This window comes from Oculina patagonica, chromosome 5 (genome assembly GCF_052425735.1).
Source record: "Oculina patagonica isolate OP01 chromosome 5, crgOcupat, whole genome shotgun sequence".
NCBI lineage: Eukaryota > Metazoa > Cnidaria > Anthozoa > Scleractinia > Oculinidae > Oculina > Oculina patagonica.
The window spans coordinates 18,213,797-18,232,306 of record NC_135762.1 but is presented as its reverse complement, the minus strand read 5'-3'; the positions used below and the strand labels follow the sequence as shown (position 1 = coordinate 18,232,306).

General features: G+C 37.3%; 1 protein-coding gene across 2 annotated transcripts; it reads right to left on the bottom strand.

The window, feature by feature from the left end:
• Positions 1-7: 7 nt before the first annotated feature.
• LOC144653129 (uncharacterized) lies at positions 8-17,585 on the bottom strand. 2 transcript variants are annotated; one of them, XM_078513050.1, is made up of 5 exons: positions 17,251-17,585; positions 6,286-6,352; positions 5,115-5,176; positions 4,420-4,641; positions 8-566 (listed from the first exon to the last, which is right to left on the bottom strand). In XM_078513050.1, exons 1-5 carry the CDS (start codon positions 17,470-17,472, stop codon positions 99-101), a joined length of 1,041 nt encoding a protein of 346 aa, XP_078369176.1. In that variant the 5' UTR covers positions 17,473-17,585; the 3' UTR covers positions 8-98. The 2 variants fall into 2 exon arrangements, with proteins under 2 accessions (XP_078369176.1, XP_078369175.1); XM_078513049.1 differs by having other exon boundaries at positions 5,115-5,179; positions 17,251-17,563.
• Positions 17,586-18,510: the final 925 nt, after the last annotated feature.

Here is an 18,510-nt window from a genome sequence, read left to right as displayed (position 1 = left end):
CAGACGATCACAATTCCATTTTTATTGCACACACATTAACAACTCTTGAAGTTATTCATCCCAATCGTCCTGATGTCATTACCGCTTGCATCTCGCGTCTACAAACTACTGGTCATCTTGTTTTGAAAAAGATAATGCGCGACAATCCATTCGTTACCACCCCTAAAGGAAAACACTTCGGCGCAATAAATAAAGAACATGCGCCAATTAAAAACTTGCTCATCAACTTGATCACTGCCATAGGTTTTGCGGAAAATATCTCGCACAGTGGCTAGTTGGTGGTCTAACTTGACAAGCCACGCTTCCAAAGTGCGGGCGTAATGATTGCCACTGATCTGCCAGTGCTGCTTGATACACAGATCCTTCTGAAAATATAGCAGTAGATCAGAAGAGGGCATTGTGCCTCCACTGAAGAAATGTCGTGCCATCCACTCCGTGTCTGAGTTCTTCTTGGTATTAAAATTATAAGCAAACTCGCGGTGACATAAAATCTGGACAAACAGGTACCCTGCCGGCTTCAACCAACTGGCCACTCGACACATAAGCTCTTCATAGTTCTTCATGTGCTGCAACAAATCAACCAGTTGAATAAAAACTTTAGCTTACAGAGTGAGTGATATCACAACACAGAACATATCAAAAATATAATTCTAATACAACTAATAACGATTACAACTTTTTTTCAACAATGGTCTCATGTCGTACTGCCACTCAGGTTATCACTGTCACCTCGTTTCTCGCGAAAAATAATTGGTTAAGGTTCACTTGTGGTAACGTCTCTTCTTCTACTGTATCCTAATCTCATAACAACCCAATACCGCTAGCAGCTGTACGGGCTCGTATGTAGGTGTTAGAGCGGTGATTTTACTTACTCGTGAAATACTTAATACATAGTTGGATACTGATGTACTTACTTAAGAGGAAATCCGCCAGGACTTCGAGTAGTTATTGGACAAAATTATGTACCAATGAAACTATTTACACCTGATTGCAAGCTTTTGTGTTACTGCTTCAAATATCTTATCGAAAGAAAACTTTTCTAACAACACCACACATCGAAAACACATTTTGAAGTTCCGCTGAATTCCACTGAATCGCTTAAAAGATGTAAGCTTTTGCCCATAGCTTGTGAACTTTAAATATCATTTTCTCAGACTCTGATAAGAAATTGTTGTACCAGAATAATTTCCACCTTATTCCACTTTTTTTTTGTCACTGCTTCAAATATCTTATTAAAACATACATACATACATAAACTTTATTTAAGTGTCAATGGTATTTAGCTAAAGAGCTAATTGGGGACACTAAAATAAATATAAAAATACTAATATTATATAAATAGATATAAAATATAAAAACACTAATATTATATAACAGGGTTGGAAATTAGCGCTCGCCCGCTCGCCCAGGCGAGTGTGAAAACTGTCGGGCGAGTACAAATCACGGATCACTCGCCCCGTTTGGCGAGTACGATTGTCATATCCAGAATATATTATTCAGAATAAGCAAAACTTTTACTTCCCACTTTAAAAAAATCTACACTGTCCACAAGCCGATAGCTTACCAACATTTTAAGATCTCAAACAAAGCTGTGTTCGCGTTCATAAACAGACAAAAATGGCTTCTGTTTGGGGCATGTTACGTGACGGACGTACTTCTACAAAGTAATACCTCTGGTCAAAAATTCACTGGCTCATCCACCGAGCCGCCAAACGCAGCAATATGGCCATTCCTCACCTCTTTTCCTGTACAATTTCGCTTGCAAACAACAAGAATTTGGAAATATCAAATAAAACTGCGTTTCAACTTTTGAAGTAAGTGTGCTTGTGTTTTTATTGTGGAGTAAACGGTCTATATTTGACAATTTTACATTGAAGAAATAGATTGCAGTCTGTTTTGCGTTCGACCACCAAAGTGGCACAGTGAGTATCAAAACGTGATTAAAAATTGAAGTTGTATATTTTATTATTCGTAGGGGGAGGGGGCAGACTGGGCGAGTAAAAATTGATCTGGGCGAGTGCAATTTGAAGGTCACTCGCCCGGATGGCGAGTGCTCCGAAATTTTAGTTTCCAACCCTGTATAAATAGATAAATAGATATAAAATATAAAAATACTAATATTATAAAAAAAAAAGAAATCTTTTCTAACAACACCACACATCGAAAACACATTTTGAAGTTCCGCTGAATTCAAAAAAGCAGTTCGGGACAGTAACATTACTGATGTGTTGGACGGACATTGCAGATGCTACGCTTGGCACAACATAATAATGTAACTAATTTTAGTAATCTTGTAATCACTTTTAACTTATTAGAATTTTAAAAACATATCTGTGTCATTTTAACTATATATCGATATATCTATTTTTATAATATTAGTATTTTTATATTTTATATCTATATATCTATTTACCTTATTCTTACTAAATTTCGCGAAAAATCAAGAGCCATATTTCGCGAGTACTTAATTTCGCGATTTTGAGAGGAAGGTGCAATTGGAGTGTATTAAATTTCGCGATTTTTACCTTTTCTTCAATATGAAGCTTTGACCTCGAAACTGTAACAACATAATTAATATGAAAGTCATCGTAAAAACAGCAAACAACAATATACGCGTAACAAAACATAAGGTATTCAACGGTCTAAATCCCTAATAGGTTCATCTACGACTGCAAGAGTGAGATTTTGAGGAACTTGGTGGCAGAGAACAGTTCGAACAGTGCGACTGATAGAGTGGGAGATAACTAGTGGACAAAATTAAACAAGAAACGCCTAAACATGAAGCTCAGATATGTTAGAATAACTATTATAAAACAGATCGAATTTCATTATTTTTTATATTATCAGTTCGCGATTTTAAACTTCGCCTGCCCTTTATTATTGAAAAAATCGCGAAATTAAGTGAGAATAAGGTATATAATATTAGTGTTTTTATTTTTTATATCTATTTATATAATATTAGTATTTTTATATTTTAAATTTGTATATTTATTTTAGTGTCCCCAATTAGCTCTTTAGCTAAATACCATTGACACTTAAATAAAGCTTATGTATGTATCTATGTATGTATAGTTAGAATATTCTTGGTGGGAAGGAGACTTGACAATGCAACCAATGCACCCTCGACGGTGTGATCTTCATTTAGTTTGAAGACTTATTATCTTAGACATTTTGGAATGTTTGGATGCGACAATGACATGAAAATGAATCTTGGAAAATACAATAAGGCAAAAACGCCATTTGCAGATCCTTCCCAATGATGAATATAGGCGGAAGTACCACATAAAAGTCAAAGCCATATTTGACGAGTGACTGGAATAGAAAAAAACCCGAACTTGAAAGGACACATTGATCTGAAAATTAAAATCACTGCCAACCGATAAAGAACGTCCACATGCTTAATGCTTCGTACGATTTTTATGAAATTCGCCTTGTTATAAAAATTATTGCATGATAAACATCCATATCTTCCGACTTTCTTCAGCATACCGTAAAATTCCGGTTATACATTGTAAGCCCTGGACTTATACAACTTCATAAGGGGTTTTAGGTGGGCTTATAAGCGGAGGGGCTTATATCCGGGAGGGCTTATAATCGGAATAAAAAAATATTTTGAAACGAGCCACGGAAGTGTTAATCAAAATGTTTTTAAGTTAAAAACCCATAATAAAGCAACATTTAGCCCTGTTCAGTACTGTCATCCGGCAGAGGGGGGGGGGGGGACTTATATCCGGGAGGGCTTATCATCAGATGTATTATTTTGTTTCCAGGTAGATGGGCCTATAACGGGGGGGCTTATAAGCGGGAGGGCTTATAACCGGAATTTTACGGTATGTTAATGGTAATTCTATACGTATTCTATACTGTTTGGCAAGCATGTAAATTCCATCGAATTGATGCTAGAGAACCAAGGAACTGATGAGACACAAATAAAAAGTGAATAACTGCAGGTACTGCAACTACACAATTGCATTTCCCGAAATACCGACCTAAATATTGATTGATATGTTACTTTTGTCACACATGTCCAGTCTTGCTCTGAGAACCCTACCCTTGTACTAAAACCTTCTTACTGTAAAACCACAAATTTCGTTTTTCAACACAATTGTAAAACCCTGGAACATTATCTGTAATATCGCCCCTCATGACAATTAATTTACCATGTATGTATATAATTTTTTAACGTTTTTTTATGAGACAAAAAAAGTGGATAGAATGCAGAACAGATGAAAAATATTATGCTAAATAACATGTCACCTGCAGCAAATTTATTTAAAGTGCTCTCACATGATATCAAGCTAAGTGTTGTCTCCTTTGAAATGTTAAAGATAATTAAAGTCAACAAATTTTGTTTTGATTTTAGGAAAACGTTTCCTTAACATTGGAATGATGCTAAAACCAAATAACAAAAATTCTTACCTCAAACATTTCAGTGGAAATAATTCGGTCAAATCTCAAGGAAGTATTGAATACATTAGCATCTGCTGTGATGCACATCATCCTGGTACTGAAACCTCTCCTCTGAGCTTCAGATTCAATCCACTCACGCTGAGTGTTGGAGTTTGATACAGCAGTCACTGTGCAGTTCTCGTAATGCTCACACAGCCATAGTGCCAGACTTCCCCAACCACAACCCAGGTCCTGAATAACAACAAACAATAATAGCTTTCTCTGAAGAACAGCTGCTTGCAGATTTGTTTGGGATCACACGTTAGTGTTGTGCAGAGCACTGAAGACAGGTTTGTAAAAACCTTGTCAGTCAGACAACCTGTCCTACACTTACCTAGTTTACACTCTACAACTACTATTACCGGTATTACCATTACTACTACCACTACCACTGCCACTATGATTATGCCAACGACTACAACAATGACCACTACCAGTAAAAAGCCCAAACTTGGGATTGGACTGGAATTAGCTTGCAATGGAGGCTATTGTGGTGGAAGTCATAAACATTCCTCTGTATTAGCCTCCATAATTTGCGAGCTACAGTTTAATTTAAGCATGACTGTGGTATGTTGTCAGATAACTGTTGTGGTGTAATAAGATGCATTACGGGATGTGCTGTGGCTTGACTGTTATTGTGTTATGTCATGTAGAACGGTCCATACCATGATTGAGTGTCCATCTTCTACTTTAGCCCTTTGACATACTAGCTTGAGCATAGTGTCTTCTGCTATTAATTAAAAAGTAAAAAACTTTCAGTCTTGTTTGCAAGATTGACATGCGCAATGGCGCAGAGCTCTTGGCTTCAAAAGAACAATATATTGTTTTAGTGTATACAGTGTACACATGAAGTAATGTCAACAACAAGGAATCCCAAGGAAACCATTCAAAGTTGATCTAATTGACCTCTCAATACACATGTGGAAAAAGTACAAGCGACTACCCAAGCGGCACTAACAATGCCTGAAACAGTTTACAGAATCTTCAAACTTGGCAAAATTAGTAAATCATCTTCAATTCTGTAAATAATTGTTAATCGGATTGCTTAAACAGCCAAGATCACTGAGTGTGTATAAACTAAATAATTTTATTGAAAGTTATTTGCAGCTCAAATGCAGATTGAAGGCAATGTGATACCAAATAAGTGCACAGGTAAAAGTCTTGTATTTGACTTGTCTTAATCCTCGACTGCATGCTTTGGAAATCACTCTATAAAACCCCAATGTTTGTGGACAATGTCACATAAATTATAACAATATTATTACTCACTGGGCAATTGAATTAAAACCAAGGTTTTGAACAGCTAACTAAGTAGTGTACTTTTGTAAATTATTTCAACTACATGTTTTTTTGTAGATCGGTGGATTCAGAAAGGCAATATTTTCTTGTGACCTTTTTCATTTGGCTTTAATGAAAACTAAGAAATCATTTGAAGAACTTTTTACAGCAATGTGAACACCAAAATTACAGTCATCTTCAAAAAATTGGACATACAGAGTTGACCAGGCAGTACTTTACTTCAGTTAAGAAACCCTGGCTAGTAAACACAGACCCTGTTGGGAAATAGACACATCTTAAAAGCAAGCAACTGTCACTTATACTAAAATTTGGAGTCAACACTGATGTACTTACAGCTCAGCTTGACTCAAGACAAAAAAAAAAAAAGAACTCTTCTCAAGTTTGCATACATTGTTTATGTAAACAAACATATCCTACAGCGGCCTCCTACAGCCAAGTTAGTACATATTTACTTCAGGCCTGAAATGGCTGTTGTATATTCAAAATGCTCTGATGTTACACACTAAAGTAATATACTAGTCACTAGACTCCACTCACCTTCCTCCAGGGTTGTGACATTTTCTGGCCAGTAGCAGCTGCTGTACTTGAGTCTTTTTCCAAGTACCTATTAACAAGATTTGTTTTTTCTTACCCATAACTCTGTATATATTTAACATGTTTATGGAAATCAACAGTGAACCAATCAATGATAAAATTTGGAAAAATAGATTCTCAAAAAAACAAAATTAACTGTTTCCCTTGCAAGCTCTAGGATTCAAAATCCCATGGAAGACAATTTTTCGGTTCCATGCCCAGATATCATGGGTAACCATTTTTATGTTTGGTTCCATGAAAATTCATGGTTGTGTAAAAACAATTAGCGTAACTGTCCTTGCATTAATACCAAAGAATTACTCTACTGGTTGGGAATTAGAGTGGGAAAAACCTCATTCATGTATGAATTTTAGAGTACCGGTAACTGTTTTTCGGTTCAGTGTTTTTATGAACATGGTAACAACACAGTACTGGAAATGATCGTTAGCATGAAATCCTAGCACTTGCTTTGGGTATATTTTGTGTTGGCTGTGACGTCATATGACATCATAAAAGTTGCCCTTTGGATCTACCATCTTGGATTTCCCTATTTTTCAGAAAGTCAGAAAAAAAATTGATACAAAATCAGGCCAGAATAATGCTAATTCAACCCTCCAAGCTAAGACCATTGGAAGAAATAAAAAAACCCAAAATGACAATTTTTGGCCAAGCGTGCTTGTAGTAATTATGTTGCCATGGCAACATCAAAAATCATGTACACCTTGATATATCAAAATTTCTGCAAGGGATGAATGACAGCTACCGAAAAGTTTCAGCATCATAGAGTAATCCCCTTTTCAAAATAACGAAAAAACCTTAGGGGGGTGGTGGCATCCACCTATTCTGCAGCCAGCTGGGGTACTGGTGTCCTAGCAGTTTTGGACCCCCCGGTCCAAATCCAATAGCAGATACAATGTATAGACCCCCAGTCCAAATCTGCTAGCGGAAATGGACCCAAGGGAGTCCATATTCGCTAGCGGATTTCAACCCCCTTCACGAATTTGGACACCCTAACAAAAGTAATCATACTTTACTGTCCTACACTTCATCAACGAAAAAAGCATAGCTGTTTTAATGTCAATGCGAATATTTCATGGACTTTAAAAAGATGAGATAAACGACATACGCGCCGGTATATACCAAAGTATGTTTTAAATTTATAGCATGCGCATTGCAATTAAGTGATTCTCAACATCTTGTTGCAACATTTTCCAAACAACAATCAAGTGTGATTTTTGTTGACCCAAGCTGAAAGTGCAGAATCAAATTGCGTTTTGTTAGTTTGTTGTATACGTCTGAAAGAAAAACAAGTTCAACTAGCAAGTCCCTTTAGCGTTGACATTCCTACTTTTGTTTTCTTTTTGTTTTTACTAATTTGCACAATTCTTGGTTTTCATGTTACGTCATAAAATTCTGAAATCAAAATTCACTAGGCCTGCTAAATTTTTGTTGTCATTAGGCGAAAGATTAACAAAAAATATATATTTTTGCAAATTTCCAGATCGATAGTGTCATTCGTTTTTAAAACAAAGCATTTTGAATATTTTAGTTCTCCGTCGTATGTGACATCAAGCTGAGTGCCGTGACATAGCTGTTTTGTTTGAAAAAAGGCCTTTCCTTTCCATTTTGTGTAGCCTGCGTAGCTGGCGGTATTGTTGGGTTTTTAAGTGGTATTGTTTAAGTGCCTAACAGTAAGCGGCGAGGCCGCGACAACGAGCGGCGCAGCCGCGAGTGGCTTGGGGAGGAGAAGCTGAAATACCGCCTGCCCGGATGGGCTGCTTTTCTGAGAAGCCCGTACGCTGGCGTACGGAGCATTCTGATTGGATGGGAATGCTAAGCACGTCAATCAAATGTCTCCGTAATCTCCCAAGGGAGCGCTCCAAAGGCCGGCAGATCTTTGCCGCGTACAATTAAAGCAAATCAAGCGAATCAACATAGCACATTAAGCGTTATTGTTGGCCTTATCGAGTTTGAATATTTTACGCGAAGATGGAGAAATTGTTTGAAGCAAGAGCATGAAGCGGCTGCAAACAATTGCCAGAATCTGTTTTGTGAAAAAGATGCGATGGCCATTTTGCTAATTACCGCATTGCAGTTTATTTAACTTGGTGCCACTCCTGGTGCGACTCAGACTAAAGTATAAACATAACGAAAAAACCTCAGGGGGGTGACAAATTACTTTGAAATATCTAGGGGGGTAAGACAGGGCTGTCCTCTTAGTCCTTTTCTTTTTATTCTTGCGGTTGAGTTACTAGGTTTAAAGATCCGTCAAGACCCAACTTGCACAGGCATACTACTTCCAAATAATACGGTTGCAAAAATTTCACAGTTTGCGGATGACACAACTATTATTGCCGACAATACGACTTCTCTTAAGTCTTGCTTACAAATTTTAAATTGGTTCGGGTCCCTCTCTGGACTTAAATTAAATAAAAAAGAAAACTCAAGCAATGTGGCTAGGATCTATGAAACAAAGTAACTTAAAGATTCTTGATTTTAGAACTACCAAGGATCCGATTAAAGTTCTCGGAGCCTTTTTATCGTACAATCAAGGAAAGAACATCGAAGCTAATTTTTTCGCAAAAATCCGGAAAATGAAAACCAAATTGAACTTGTGGCTATCAAGAGATCTTACCCTTTATGGAAAGTCGCTTCTAGCTAAATCGCTAGGTGTATCTCAACTTATATATGCAGCATCTATGCTTTCTGTCCCAGGGAACGTCATCAAAATGGTTCAATCTCAGTTATTCTCTTTTTTGTGGAACAACAAAAAAGATAAAATCAAGAGAGCTGTCATGTACCAACCGCTTAAGCATGGAGGTGTAAATTTTGTCAACTTTGAAACTGTTGTTAAATCTTTACGCCTGGCCTGGATTAGCAGACTATTGAGTAACTCTGAAGATGTATGGAAAGCAATCCCAAATCACTACCTTTCACAATATGGGGGTTTGTCATTTCTTCTCCGGTGTAATTTTAATCCTGTCTCCATAGACAAAAAAATGCCTCTCTTTTACAGAGAACTTCTGTTTTACTTTCAGGAATTAAAACAAGGTAAAGGCCTTTTCCCGTATGGCGAATATATACTTTGGAATAACGAGACTATAACTATAGAAAATAAACCTTTATTTTGGAAAACCTGGTTTGACCAAGGGATTTACTTTGTACAAGACCTCTTAGACTCAAGCGGAAACTTCCTGTCTTTAAGCGAATTTCAAAATAAATTTCAGATTAAGACAAACTATTTACACTACTTTCAGTTAATTGCAGCAATTCCTTCAAATTTAAAAAAGAAAGCTAAAGACTATAAGCCGTCCGCAGATAGTCTGTATTCGACCATCATAGCTCTTTCTCCAGCTGGGTCGGAAATAACTTTAGATTTAGCAAACATGCGCTGCAAACACTACTATAAACTCTTCAATGAAAACTGCAACATTGTACCTACCGGTATCAAAAAATGGAAAGATAAGTTCCCTGAAGACTTTTCTGAATGGAAGAACAAATTTTCCTTCATCTATAGATCTTCACGAGATAACAAGCTAAGGCAGTTTTCCTTCAAACTACTACATAGAATAATCGTTACAAAGAAAGAACTTAAAAACTATGGTCTAGCCGATAACGCAACATGCATTTTTTGTCAAAATCCCGATTCGATTGAACACGCTTTTTTAGATTGTAACATTACAACATCCTTTTGGTCGGACGCTTTTGCTTGGTTTAATCAAGCTCATAGCTCTGCTTTCTTTTTTTCGAGTAAACAGATAACTTTCAATGATATTACCGCTACTGCCGCATATCAGGTATCTGATCCCCCAACAAAACACAGATTACACCTGTTCATCATTTACCTTAAACAGTATTTATATAACTGTAAAAGGCTTGAAAGAAAACCCCATCTTCAAGAGTTCAGAAGAAAAATGTTGCTGCAATGGAAAATAGAAAAATGCGCTCCTCCTTAACGTCTTTCCAGTGTGTCTGTTAACATGTACTGAATAATCAATATCCGTCAGAAAACTTAAATGTAAAGTCAAATTGTAATTAACGTCCCATTCTTTTCAACTGTTACTTTTATCTTGACCTAGCCTGTAAACCTTGCTGTAATTTCTTTTTATTTAAGAAAGTAGTATTAGTTTCCTGTTAATCATCAGTGGTCACTACTGACGGCTTTTGTTTCATATGTATCCCCACTAGTTATACATGTAAACAGTGTGTTATTATTAGTTTAATTTTTTTTTTCTGGTTTCCCTTTTGCATGTAACTTTCTTTTCATTTTGTATTACATTGTTTGAATAAATGAATTAAAAAAAAAAAATAAAAAAATAAAAAAATAAACATAACGACATAACGCTTTGGTCGTATTGTATTGTTAAGAAAATCTGTGACACCCCTTCGCTCGATTAGATATTTAGAAAGCAGTATTCAACAAGATAATCTGCTTATTTTTTCGTTAATGTGACCAGTTGGAAGCGGTTCATTTCTGTCGGACTTGTTGCGTGACATTGCCAGGTGACATTACTTTGTAAAGCTTTTTTCTCACAGATATATTGAGCGCTCCTGTCGAAGCCCTGTTAGTTTCGAAAGATGTACTTTTTCCTCAGTAGATTTTTGCCGAATGAAGAGTCCGACTTGTAGTGTTCGTCGACTGTCGTTATGAAACGGAGTTTATCGTGGACGTGACTGTCAAAATAGATCGTCTGGGTTATTCCAAGCCCCAGAACCTGTCAACAGTTTGTCAAAATGCAAATAAGGGGGCGGAAGCCAAAAAGGCAGCCCATCCGGGCAGGCGGTATTTCAGCTTCTCCTCCCCAAGCCACTCGCGGCTGCGCCGCTCGTTGTCGCGGCTTCGCCGCTTGCTGTTGGGCACTTAAAAACCCAAAAATACCGCCATTTACGCAGGCTACATTTTGTGCAGAATGAACGTTTCAAATATAATAAGTGGTGTTTATGTGAAAGTCTACTAGCCAAGGATAGCCACTGTTGTAAACAGAACTGAGTTCCAGATGGTTTCTCTGACATCATGGCTGCCATTACTGTGTCCCTCGGAAGGACACAGTTATGGAATCTCCATACTAAGCTTTATAAATTTGCGTGGAAAGGTTCGGAAAATAACTCGCGAACGGTACACTGCACAGACCCGAAACTTGGAGAAATTGTTTATCTATTTATCATCTATAATATTTGAAATTCATAGCTTCTGTAGTTGTATGGTTTCAAATTTATTTTTTGATTGCTTGATGTCCAGTGAAAACCAGCAATAGATTCTTTCTTAGGAGTTTCTGAATTACCGGTAAGCAGTTTTTGTGTTTTGCTGCAGCCGCAATGGCTGCAAGCAAAACACATTGAGAGCTGAAGTTTGTGCCGTAAGGTGGTAAGTGCCGTAAGGTGTAAGTGCCGTAACAGAGGAGAAATCTGAACTACCGATGTCAATCAAATCCATGAACAAACAAAATCGAAACCAATGAACCGTAGCGCTGATCGCATTCGAAGTTACGGGCCAAAGTATTCGAACGCAAACCACGTTGGACACGTTGGAAAACAGAAAACCGATTTAAAAGTATATCGCATTGGGAAAGAAAACAAACTGTGGCGCGACCACTCCAGTTTTATGAGAAAATTATTCTGCAGTTTTCATCATTTACGAAAAGAGCGAAGACTTGGAACCTCGCCGAAGGTCATAAATATTTTCTCCAAAGGACCGGTTAGTGCACAGTTTGTAAACTTTCGCTTTGAAAATAAACTTACCCTCACCTTGTCTACACTGTCTACAGCATACTAGTACTGTATTAACTCTGAACTTCATATTTTAAAATAAAATGTATGAACGTGTAACTTGTCACGCAAAGACAGCTGGAAAGGAATATACCATGCTGGTACTGCACCGCTAATTGTAGCTGTATTCGAGCTATATAAAAGACAGCTAGAAACGAATTAATACTAGTAACATCATAATGGGAAAGAAACTTATTCAGTGGTTCACACCGTCGAAAACAAAGAAATATTAAAGGAAGTTCTCATTCACCAGATTCACTGCATCAGATGCAACATTCGTCAGTTCGTGTTTAAATGCGTGGCGACCAGTTTGTTTACTAGTTATTAAAAAATACTAGTTATTAAAAAATAATACGGTCTTCATTTAATAAACAGTTCATCCTTAAATTTCAGCTTTTCTACGACTGACAGGTAGGTACTATAGTATAAGCCCCGCTAAAATAGCTGGAAAGGGAAAGTTTTTTGAAAAATGAATTTTTGACTGACGCGCTGGCGCCACATGTTATTTTGTGAAGATTAATAAAGCCGTGAAAAAAATTGATGTCCAGCGAGCCACTGATCCGGCTACGCTCCTCTCCTCAATTAAATTTTAAAACTTAAAAAAGAACTTCGGACCTTCCTCTTATGTCACTGCGAGGACAAGCGAATAAAGGTTAAAAAATTTTTTAACCTACGACGATTGACGGAGCTATGAGGTGTTGTGACACTTCTCATTTATAAGTTTTGTATGGAGAATACGTAATTTATACTAATATAATGAGATTTAAATAAATAATTACTCTGCTTCTTTGTCTGTTGTTATCTTTTCTCAGCGTCCGAGGCGTTAAGCGAGTTATGCAATTTTTGGCAGTGGAAACAAAATTGCATACTCGCTTACGCCTGGTCGGCCTGAGAACCAAGATAAAAAGAATAACGACAGGGCATTGAGGTAAGTTGATTTTATTGTCAAAATCTCTTATATTTAGCTTAAATCAGCTATTCAACTTTATCGTTGTAAAAACCTCCATATCTGCCGTCGAGGTCACGTGTAAAAGTTTGTTAATAGTGAAATTTCGAGCAATACAGGAAAAATAAAGTACAAAAATCTTATCATGGCAAATTTTTAGTACAGCTAAAAAAACCTGCCAAAAATTTAGCACTCAAGCTGACCCCGCGAGAGAAAAATGGATTTGAAGTTGTCTTTATTTCAGTTAAAACGGACGTTTCGCGCCAGTTCAAAACAAAATGGCGCGTGTTTTATACATTTTTTCGAGGTTTGACTTTAATTTTCTCGAGAATGCTTTAGAATTATATTGCGGGGTCACTAAGACAAATGAATTTCGATGAGATCTTTTAAATAGTATACAAAATGTTGCCGTGCAATGAGTAGATTTTTGGTACTTAATTTTCGCACTCATTGCTCGAACTTTCAGCGGAATCCGTCTTAAATATTTTAACTCCTCTAATTGTGAGCTTGGGCCGCCTGTGGAAGGGATGACTGACGAATGATAATAATTATTTGTAAACTTTCACTTTCAAAATGAACTTTGCGTTACGTTCAACGCCGTCTTTCTGTTGTTGTACGCCGGTGCGCGTGCGATTATTTATAATTTCTGAATTTTGCATATTTAACTCAGGGTGACACAACAAGTTTGTTAAGAGTTAGTTGTTCCAGTGTTTAATTTGGGTGAAAGTGGTTAAAGAACCACTGTCTTGTCACTAATAAATATATCACATTGAGTTCTTATAAGGTCAATAGATTCTGTCTTTTTCGTTGTTGTTAAAACGCTACCATTGTGACAATGATTCCAAATACAACTAACGGTAACCAGTGAGATAACGCCACTAAAAGAATCACATTGAGTTCATTGAGATTTTTTTATAATGTTAAGAGTTACTGTTTTTTATCAAAGAGACAATCATGTCAGACATTACGTTAACTTACTAGTAATTAAATTATGTTTGCTGTCTTTGATTTCAACATAACATTGATCAGTAAAATTATCAGGATTGAATTAACACAAAGTGACTACAATATAGTGCAATTATTAACCTGCACACAAGTGACAGACAATAAAAGACGTTGGATTTCAATCTCGACTCACTTGTCTTTCATCAACATGTTCCCTAAGACTTTGCTCTAGCAGCAAAACACATGGACCCATTGGGGCCCTATTTTTTGTATTGCCAATAAAGCAAAGAGCAGTTTTTACTTAGGCACTCTCTTTTGTTTGTAGAATAAGCTTAGGAACTTGCCTCATGTGTAATTACGTAATCGCTTGGTTGTAAATACTTGGTGTGAAACTAGGAGAAGGAACGTGTTTACAATGCCAAAGCGTAAAATCATATGTACTGTTGTGTTCTTGACAGGCTGTCATTACCTTGTATTAAAAATTTTCGACAATACCCAGGCCATCCCAATAAAATGTTTCGATTCCTATCGCCCGACCGACCCATTTTTTTTTTGAAATGTAAAAAAAAAAAAAATTCCAGATTCACTAGTCAGAGGCAAGTACTTTAATTTACAAGCACACAGTCTTGTTTTATTAACAACAATTGGTATGATGTGATGTCCTTGTCTTTAATTAACATTGATACTAAGTTTTTCAAAGGCTGTTTCGCGCCAAGGACATTAACGATTGTTCCAACATTCTCAGCGAGATCGACTGAAACAAAATCTTTCGGTTTTGCATCTCCTGGCTTCTTAAGTGGACTCAGACCCCTTAAAATGTTCATTCTTTTTTTTTTGCCCGACGACCCAATATCACAAGAGACGGGGAAAGAAACATTTTACAGTGCAACCCTGATATAACGCTATGCCACAGGAGCAGTAAAAATATATCGTTATATCGAAGAATTGTTATATCGAAACTCTCAATATAACGATAAGGCCATAAAATAACCGAAAATATTGTTATACCCAAAAAGACGGCCCAAAAAAAAACCCAACTTATAGGGGTTCCACTTTCGGGGTAAACCTAACATACTTTTTTACTGGATAAAGAGGCTTAGAATACAGTTTCATTTTCTGATATCATTGTATAACGTTGTTTTCAATTACTGTTGTATTATTGTTTTTAATACAATATTTTGCTAAAATTGTGACTGTGTACTGATAATATCGTTATATCGGGGAAGGTTTTACGCTTGGTGCGCTAAATTCTCATCGTTATATCGGGAATATCATTATATTGAAGATCGTTATATCAGGGTTCTGTACCATACATTTTACTGTTAGTAACGTTTGCCGGGACATAGAATATTCATCGTAATACGGCGAATATTGTTTTATCGAGGACGGTTATATCGGGGTTCCACTGTATTGGGATGGCCCCAAAGCACCAAAAATAAGTTAAAATAAGTTGTTACAAGAGAATTTGTGGAAAAATTTCCACACAGCCCCATACATTTATTATGCATGCAGAATAATTAATTATGCATGCGCTCTATTGTCTTTTTAGACAATGGCCAACTCCCGAAGGTTTTGAATATATACATTAATAATTACTACTTACTACGCAAATAAAAGAGTATTTCATCTCGTGCGTTCCTTTTCTCTTTTCCTCCCTCCCCCTGCTCCGTTCTTCCTTCCTTATCCGTCCCTCCCCGCCACGTTTCTATACCCAGGCTTCCCTCATCTTCTTTTTTTCTTTTTTTTTGCTTACCTCTGGCTTACAAGTACAGCACCTATACCACTACGCTACAAGGTTCAGTTGAGAATTGCCCCTTGATAAATAAATTTTATTTCTTCCTAAGACATAAAAACAGAGAACGTCCCAGTTTCACTTGTTTATTCAACGGCGTTTGCTTCGAAACCCTCGTCCCTGTAATGTGTTATCGAAGTCCTTTTACCAGTTAAATTGCTGACATCTTCGACGTCTTCTACTTGTCCTGGTCCAGTGGCGATGTCGTTGTTGACTTTGAACGCGCTTTTCAAGTGCTGCGTATCATGAACGCGCGTAGCAAACAGTACATGTAACAGTGGTTCAGGGAATCGACCTGCTCACGCCATCTATGTAACGATGCATATGTACGGAGGAAAAACGACCAGAATAAGACGAACTTTATGCCGTGGCTGATACTGTTCGCGATTTCTCTGCCATTTCTTAGGGAAGAGCAACAAAATACGCCGCAACAAATGGAGGCGAAGTCGGAGAACAGCATTTAGACAAGAAGAATTCAAGGGAAAACGCGAGGTAAAAACGACACGAAAAATAATAATTCAGTGAATTTAGTACGCTCGATATTATCTTTTTCTGATTTACACTACTCGCTGTACCTAACAACATTTTAAAGCTAACCCCAAGGCCTAAATCGTGATTTTTCTACAAGTTATATGCTCGTCTTTAATTTTCAAACAAGATGAAAGTGCGCAAAATTTATCACTTGTTTTCAATTTTCCTTGGTTTTAACGCAAAAATTCAAAAATTTCGGTTATTTTTTCTAAGCCTTAAATTATTTTACCTGTTTTTGAAGCGAAATCGCTAAAAAATCGCTAAATTTTTCAAAGTCTAAAACTATTTTGGAAAAAATTGGAAAAATAGTAGAACAAAGAAACAAAGAACTTTTGTCTCAAAGGCTCTCTATTGTTCTGGCTATTGTTTTCAATAAACAAAGAACTGTATGCATAATAATGTATGGGGCTGTGCGGAAATCTTGCCGAATTTGTTAATAGAGCGTTTTTGTCTAGTTGGCTCTACACTTGAAACAAATTATCGGTGTGGAGTGATCAATAGTTACTTGACAATAAGTGACCCCAAAATTTCAATATTTCATTGAATGTGATAAGGGTTTGATGAAGAGGTCTATATCCGCGGGGGGTCCAAAAAAAAGCACGCTGTGACACCGGGACACATGCAAAATTTCTTTCGAATCGGTTAAGCCTGATATTGCTATATTGATTAGAATCGTACCAAATATCGAGTTTTTTCGTTAATCGAAATTATCCTTACTTTCGCGAAGTCATTTTTGTACTACACTAGTACTTCATTTTAGAATCTGACGGGTGAACGGAAGGCTTTTATAGATTCTCGTCCGCGGGACTCAGGTTTTTTGTTTGTCCCACGCTCGTGACAACAGAAAAGTGCATGCATCCTTCTCTGACTTCATTTTACTTCTGCGGGTGTCCAAAGGTTACATGCCTAACCTTAACCTTAAACACTGAAGATTATAACAAAACCTCACCGTCCTGAAGAAGTCCGTGGGTACCTCGTAATGTTGTTCGTTCGCTGTTGCCGTCTCCACTGCCACCGGTGACTCACGAAGTTTTTCTACAAACCTCATTTTGAATGCCAGCTTTTTTTCAACATCCCCGGAGCAATCTAATTTCTGGATCCATTTATCTAGGTTTTGACGAACTGCATCCCGTAGAATCTTGTCCCTTTGCCTTCCCTCTACACCAGCCATGACCTTTGGTCACCTTTTAACGGGCGGGAGCTTTCAACCACCTCGAAAAGTATCGGCGATTGCCTCCACGACTTGTTACACAACGTACTCACTTCTCATAAGCGGGAACCGCTGTTGTTCGCGGGCTTTTTAAATAATCCGTCCCAGTTGGGCTCCGCAGAGGCTCTGTCATCCATTGCCACAATAACACCAACAAAAATAGTTTTTACTCTAATGTTATGACGATGTTTGGGAAGGCGAAAACACTCTCTCCGCGCGCTTACTTTTCGCCTCTCCCCATTTCCCAGCCCGTACGAAAGAGGCCTCTGCGGAGAAGAGAGGCATTTGTTGGTGTCAATTATTTAAGGAAGCGAGCCTATAAATACTTAACAATTATCCTGCGATATAATATATGTGTTATATGGCCTGAACGTTTTTTTAGACTTTTTAGCAATACTGATGTCAGTGGCTGACTCTAGAAAACAAATATATTTATTCCTTAGGAAGCCCAAAACATCATTTTATTATTTACATGTAAATTGTTTACTAGTTTCCCTCCACGCATTATAAAGTCACAACAGGACTGAAACTCGCTCAAGTTAAATGCCGTTAGCACAGCGTGACAAGAATAGCGTGCCGTCGTGACATCCATGGCCCGAAGAAATCGTAAGCGGGCTTCCTCGGTGTTGTGGCCAAATATAAATGTTTTCATCCATTCGCTTGATTGACACGTGAGCACTTGGCAAGAGGATTCCTGATTGACAGCAAAACTACTTGCTTCTGATTGTTTTTTTATGAGTTACTTGCATTAAGTTGGCTTGAAAATGATTTTGAATCAAAAGCAAAAAAATATCTGAAGGACGAAATTCATATGTGCGTCTGAGCTTGACACTAATAACTGCTGTTGATTCAACTGCAATGAGTGAAACTCAGTTTTTGGTTAAAAAAAGAAAAGCTTTTTGGCCAAGGTAACAAAGTATTCTTTATGAAAGGTGGATGTAAAATGCTGTTTTTGATCGCCTCAAAACCTAGAATGAGACGCCGGCTTCGTTTAACTTT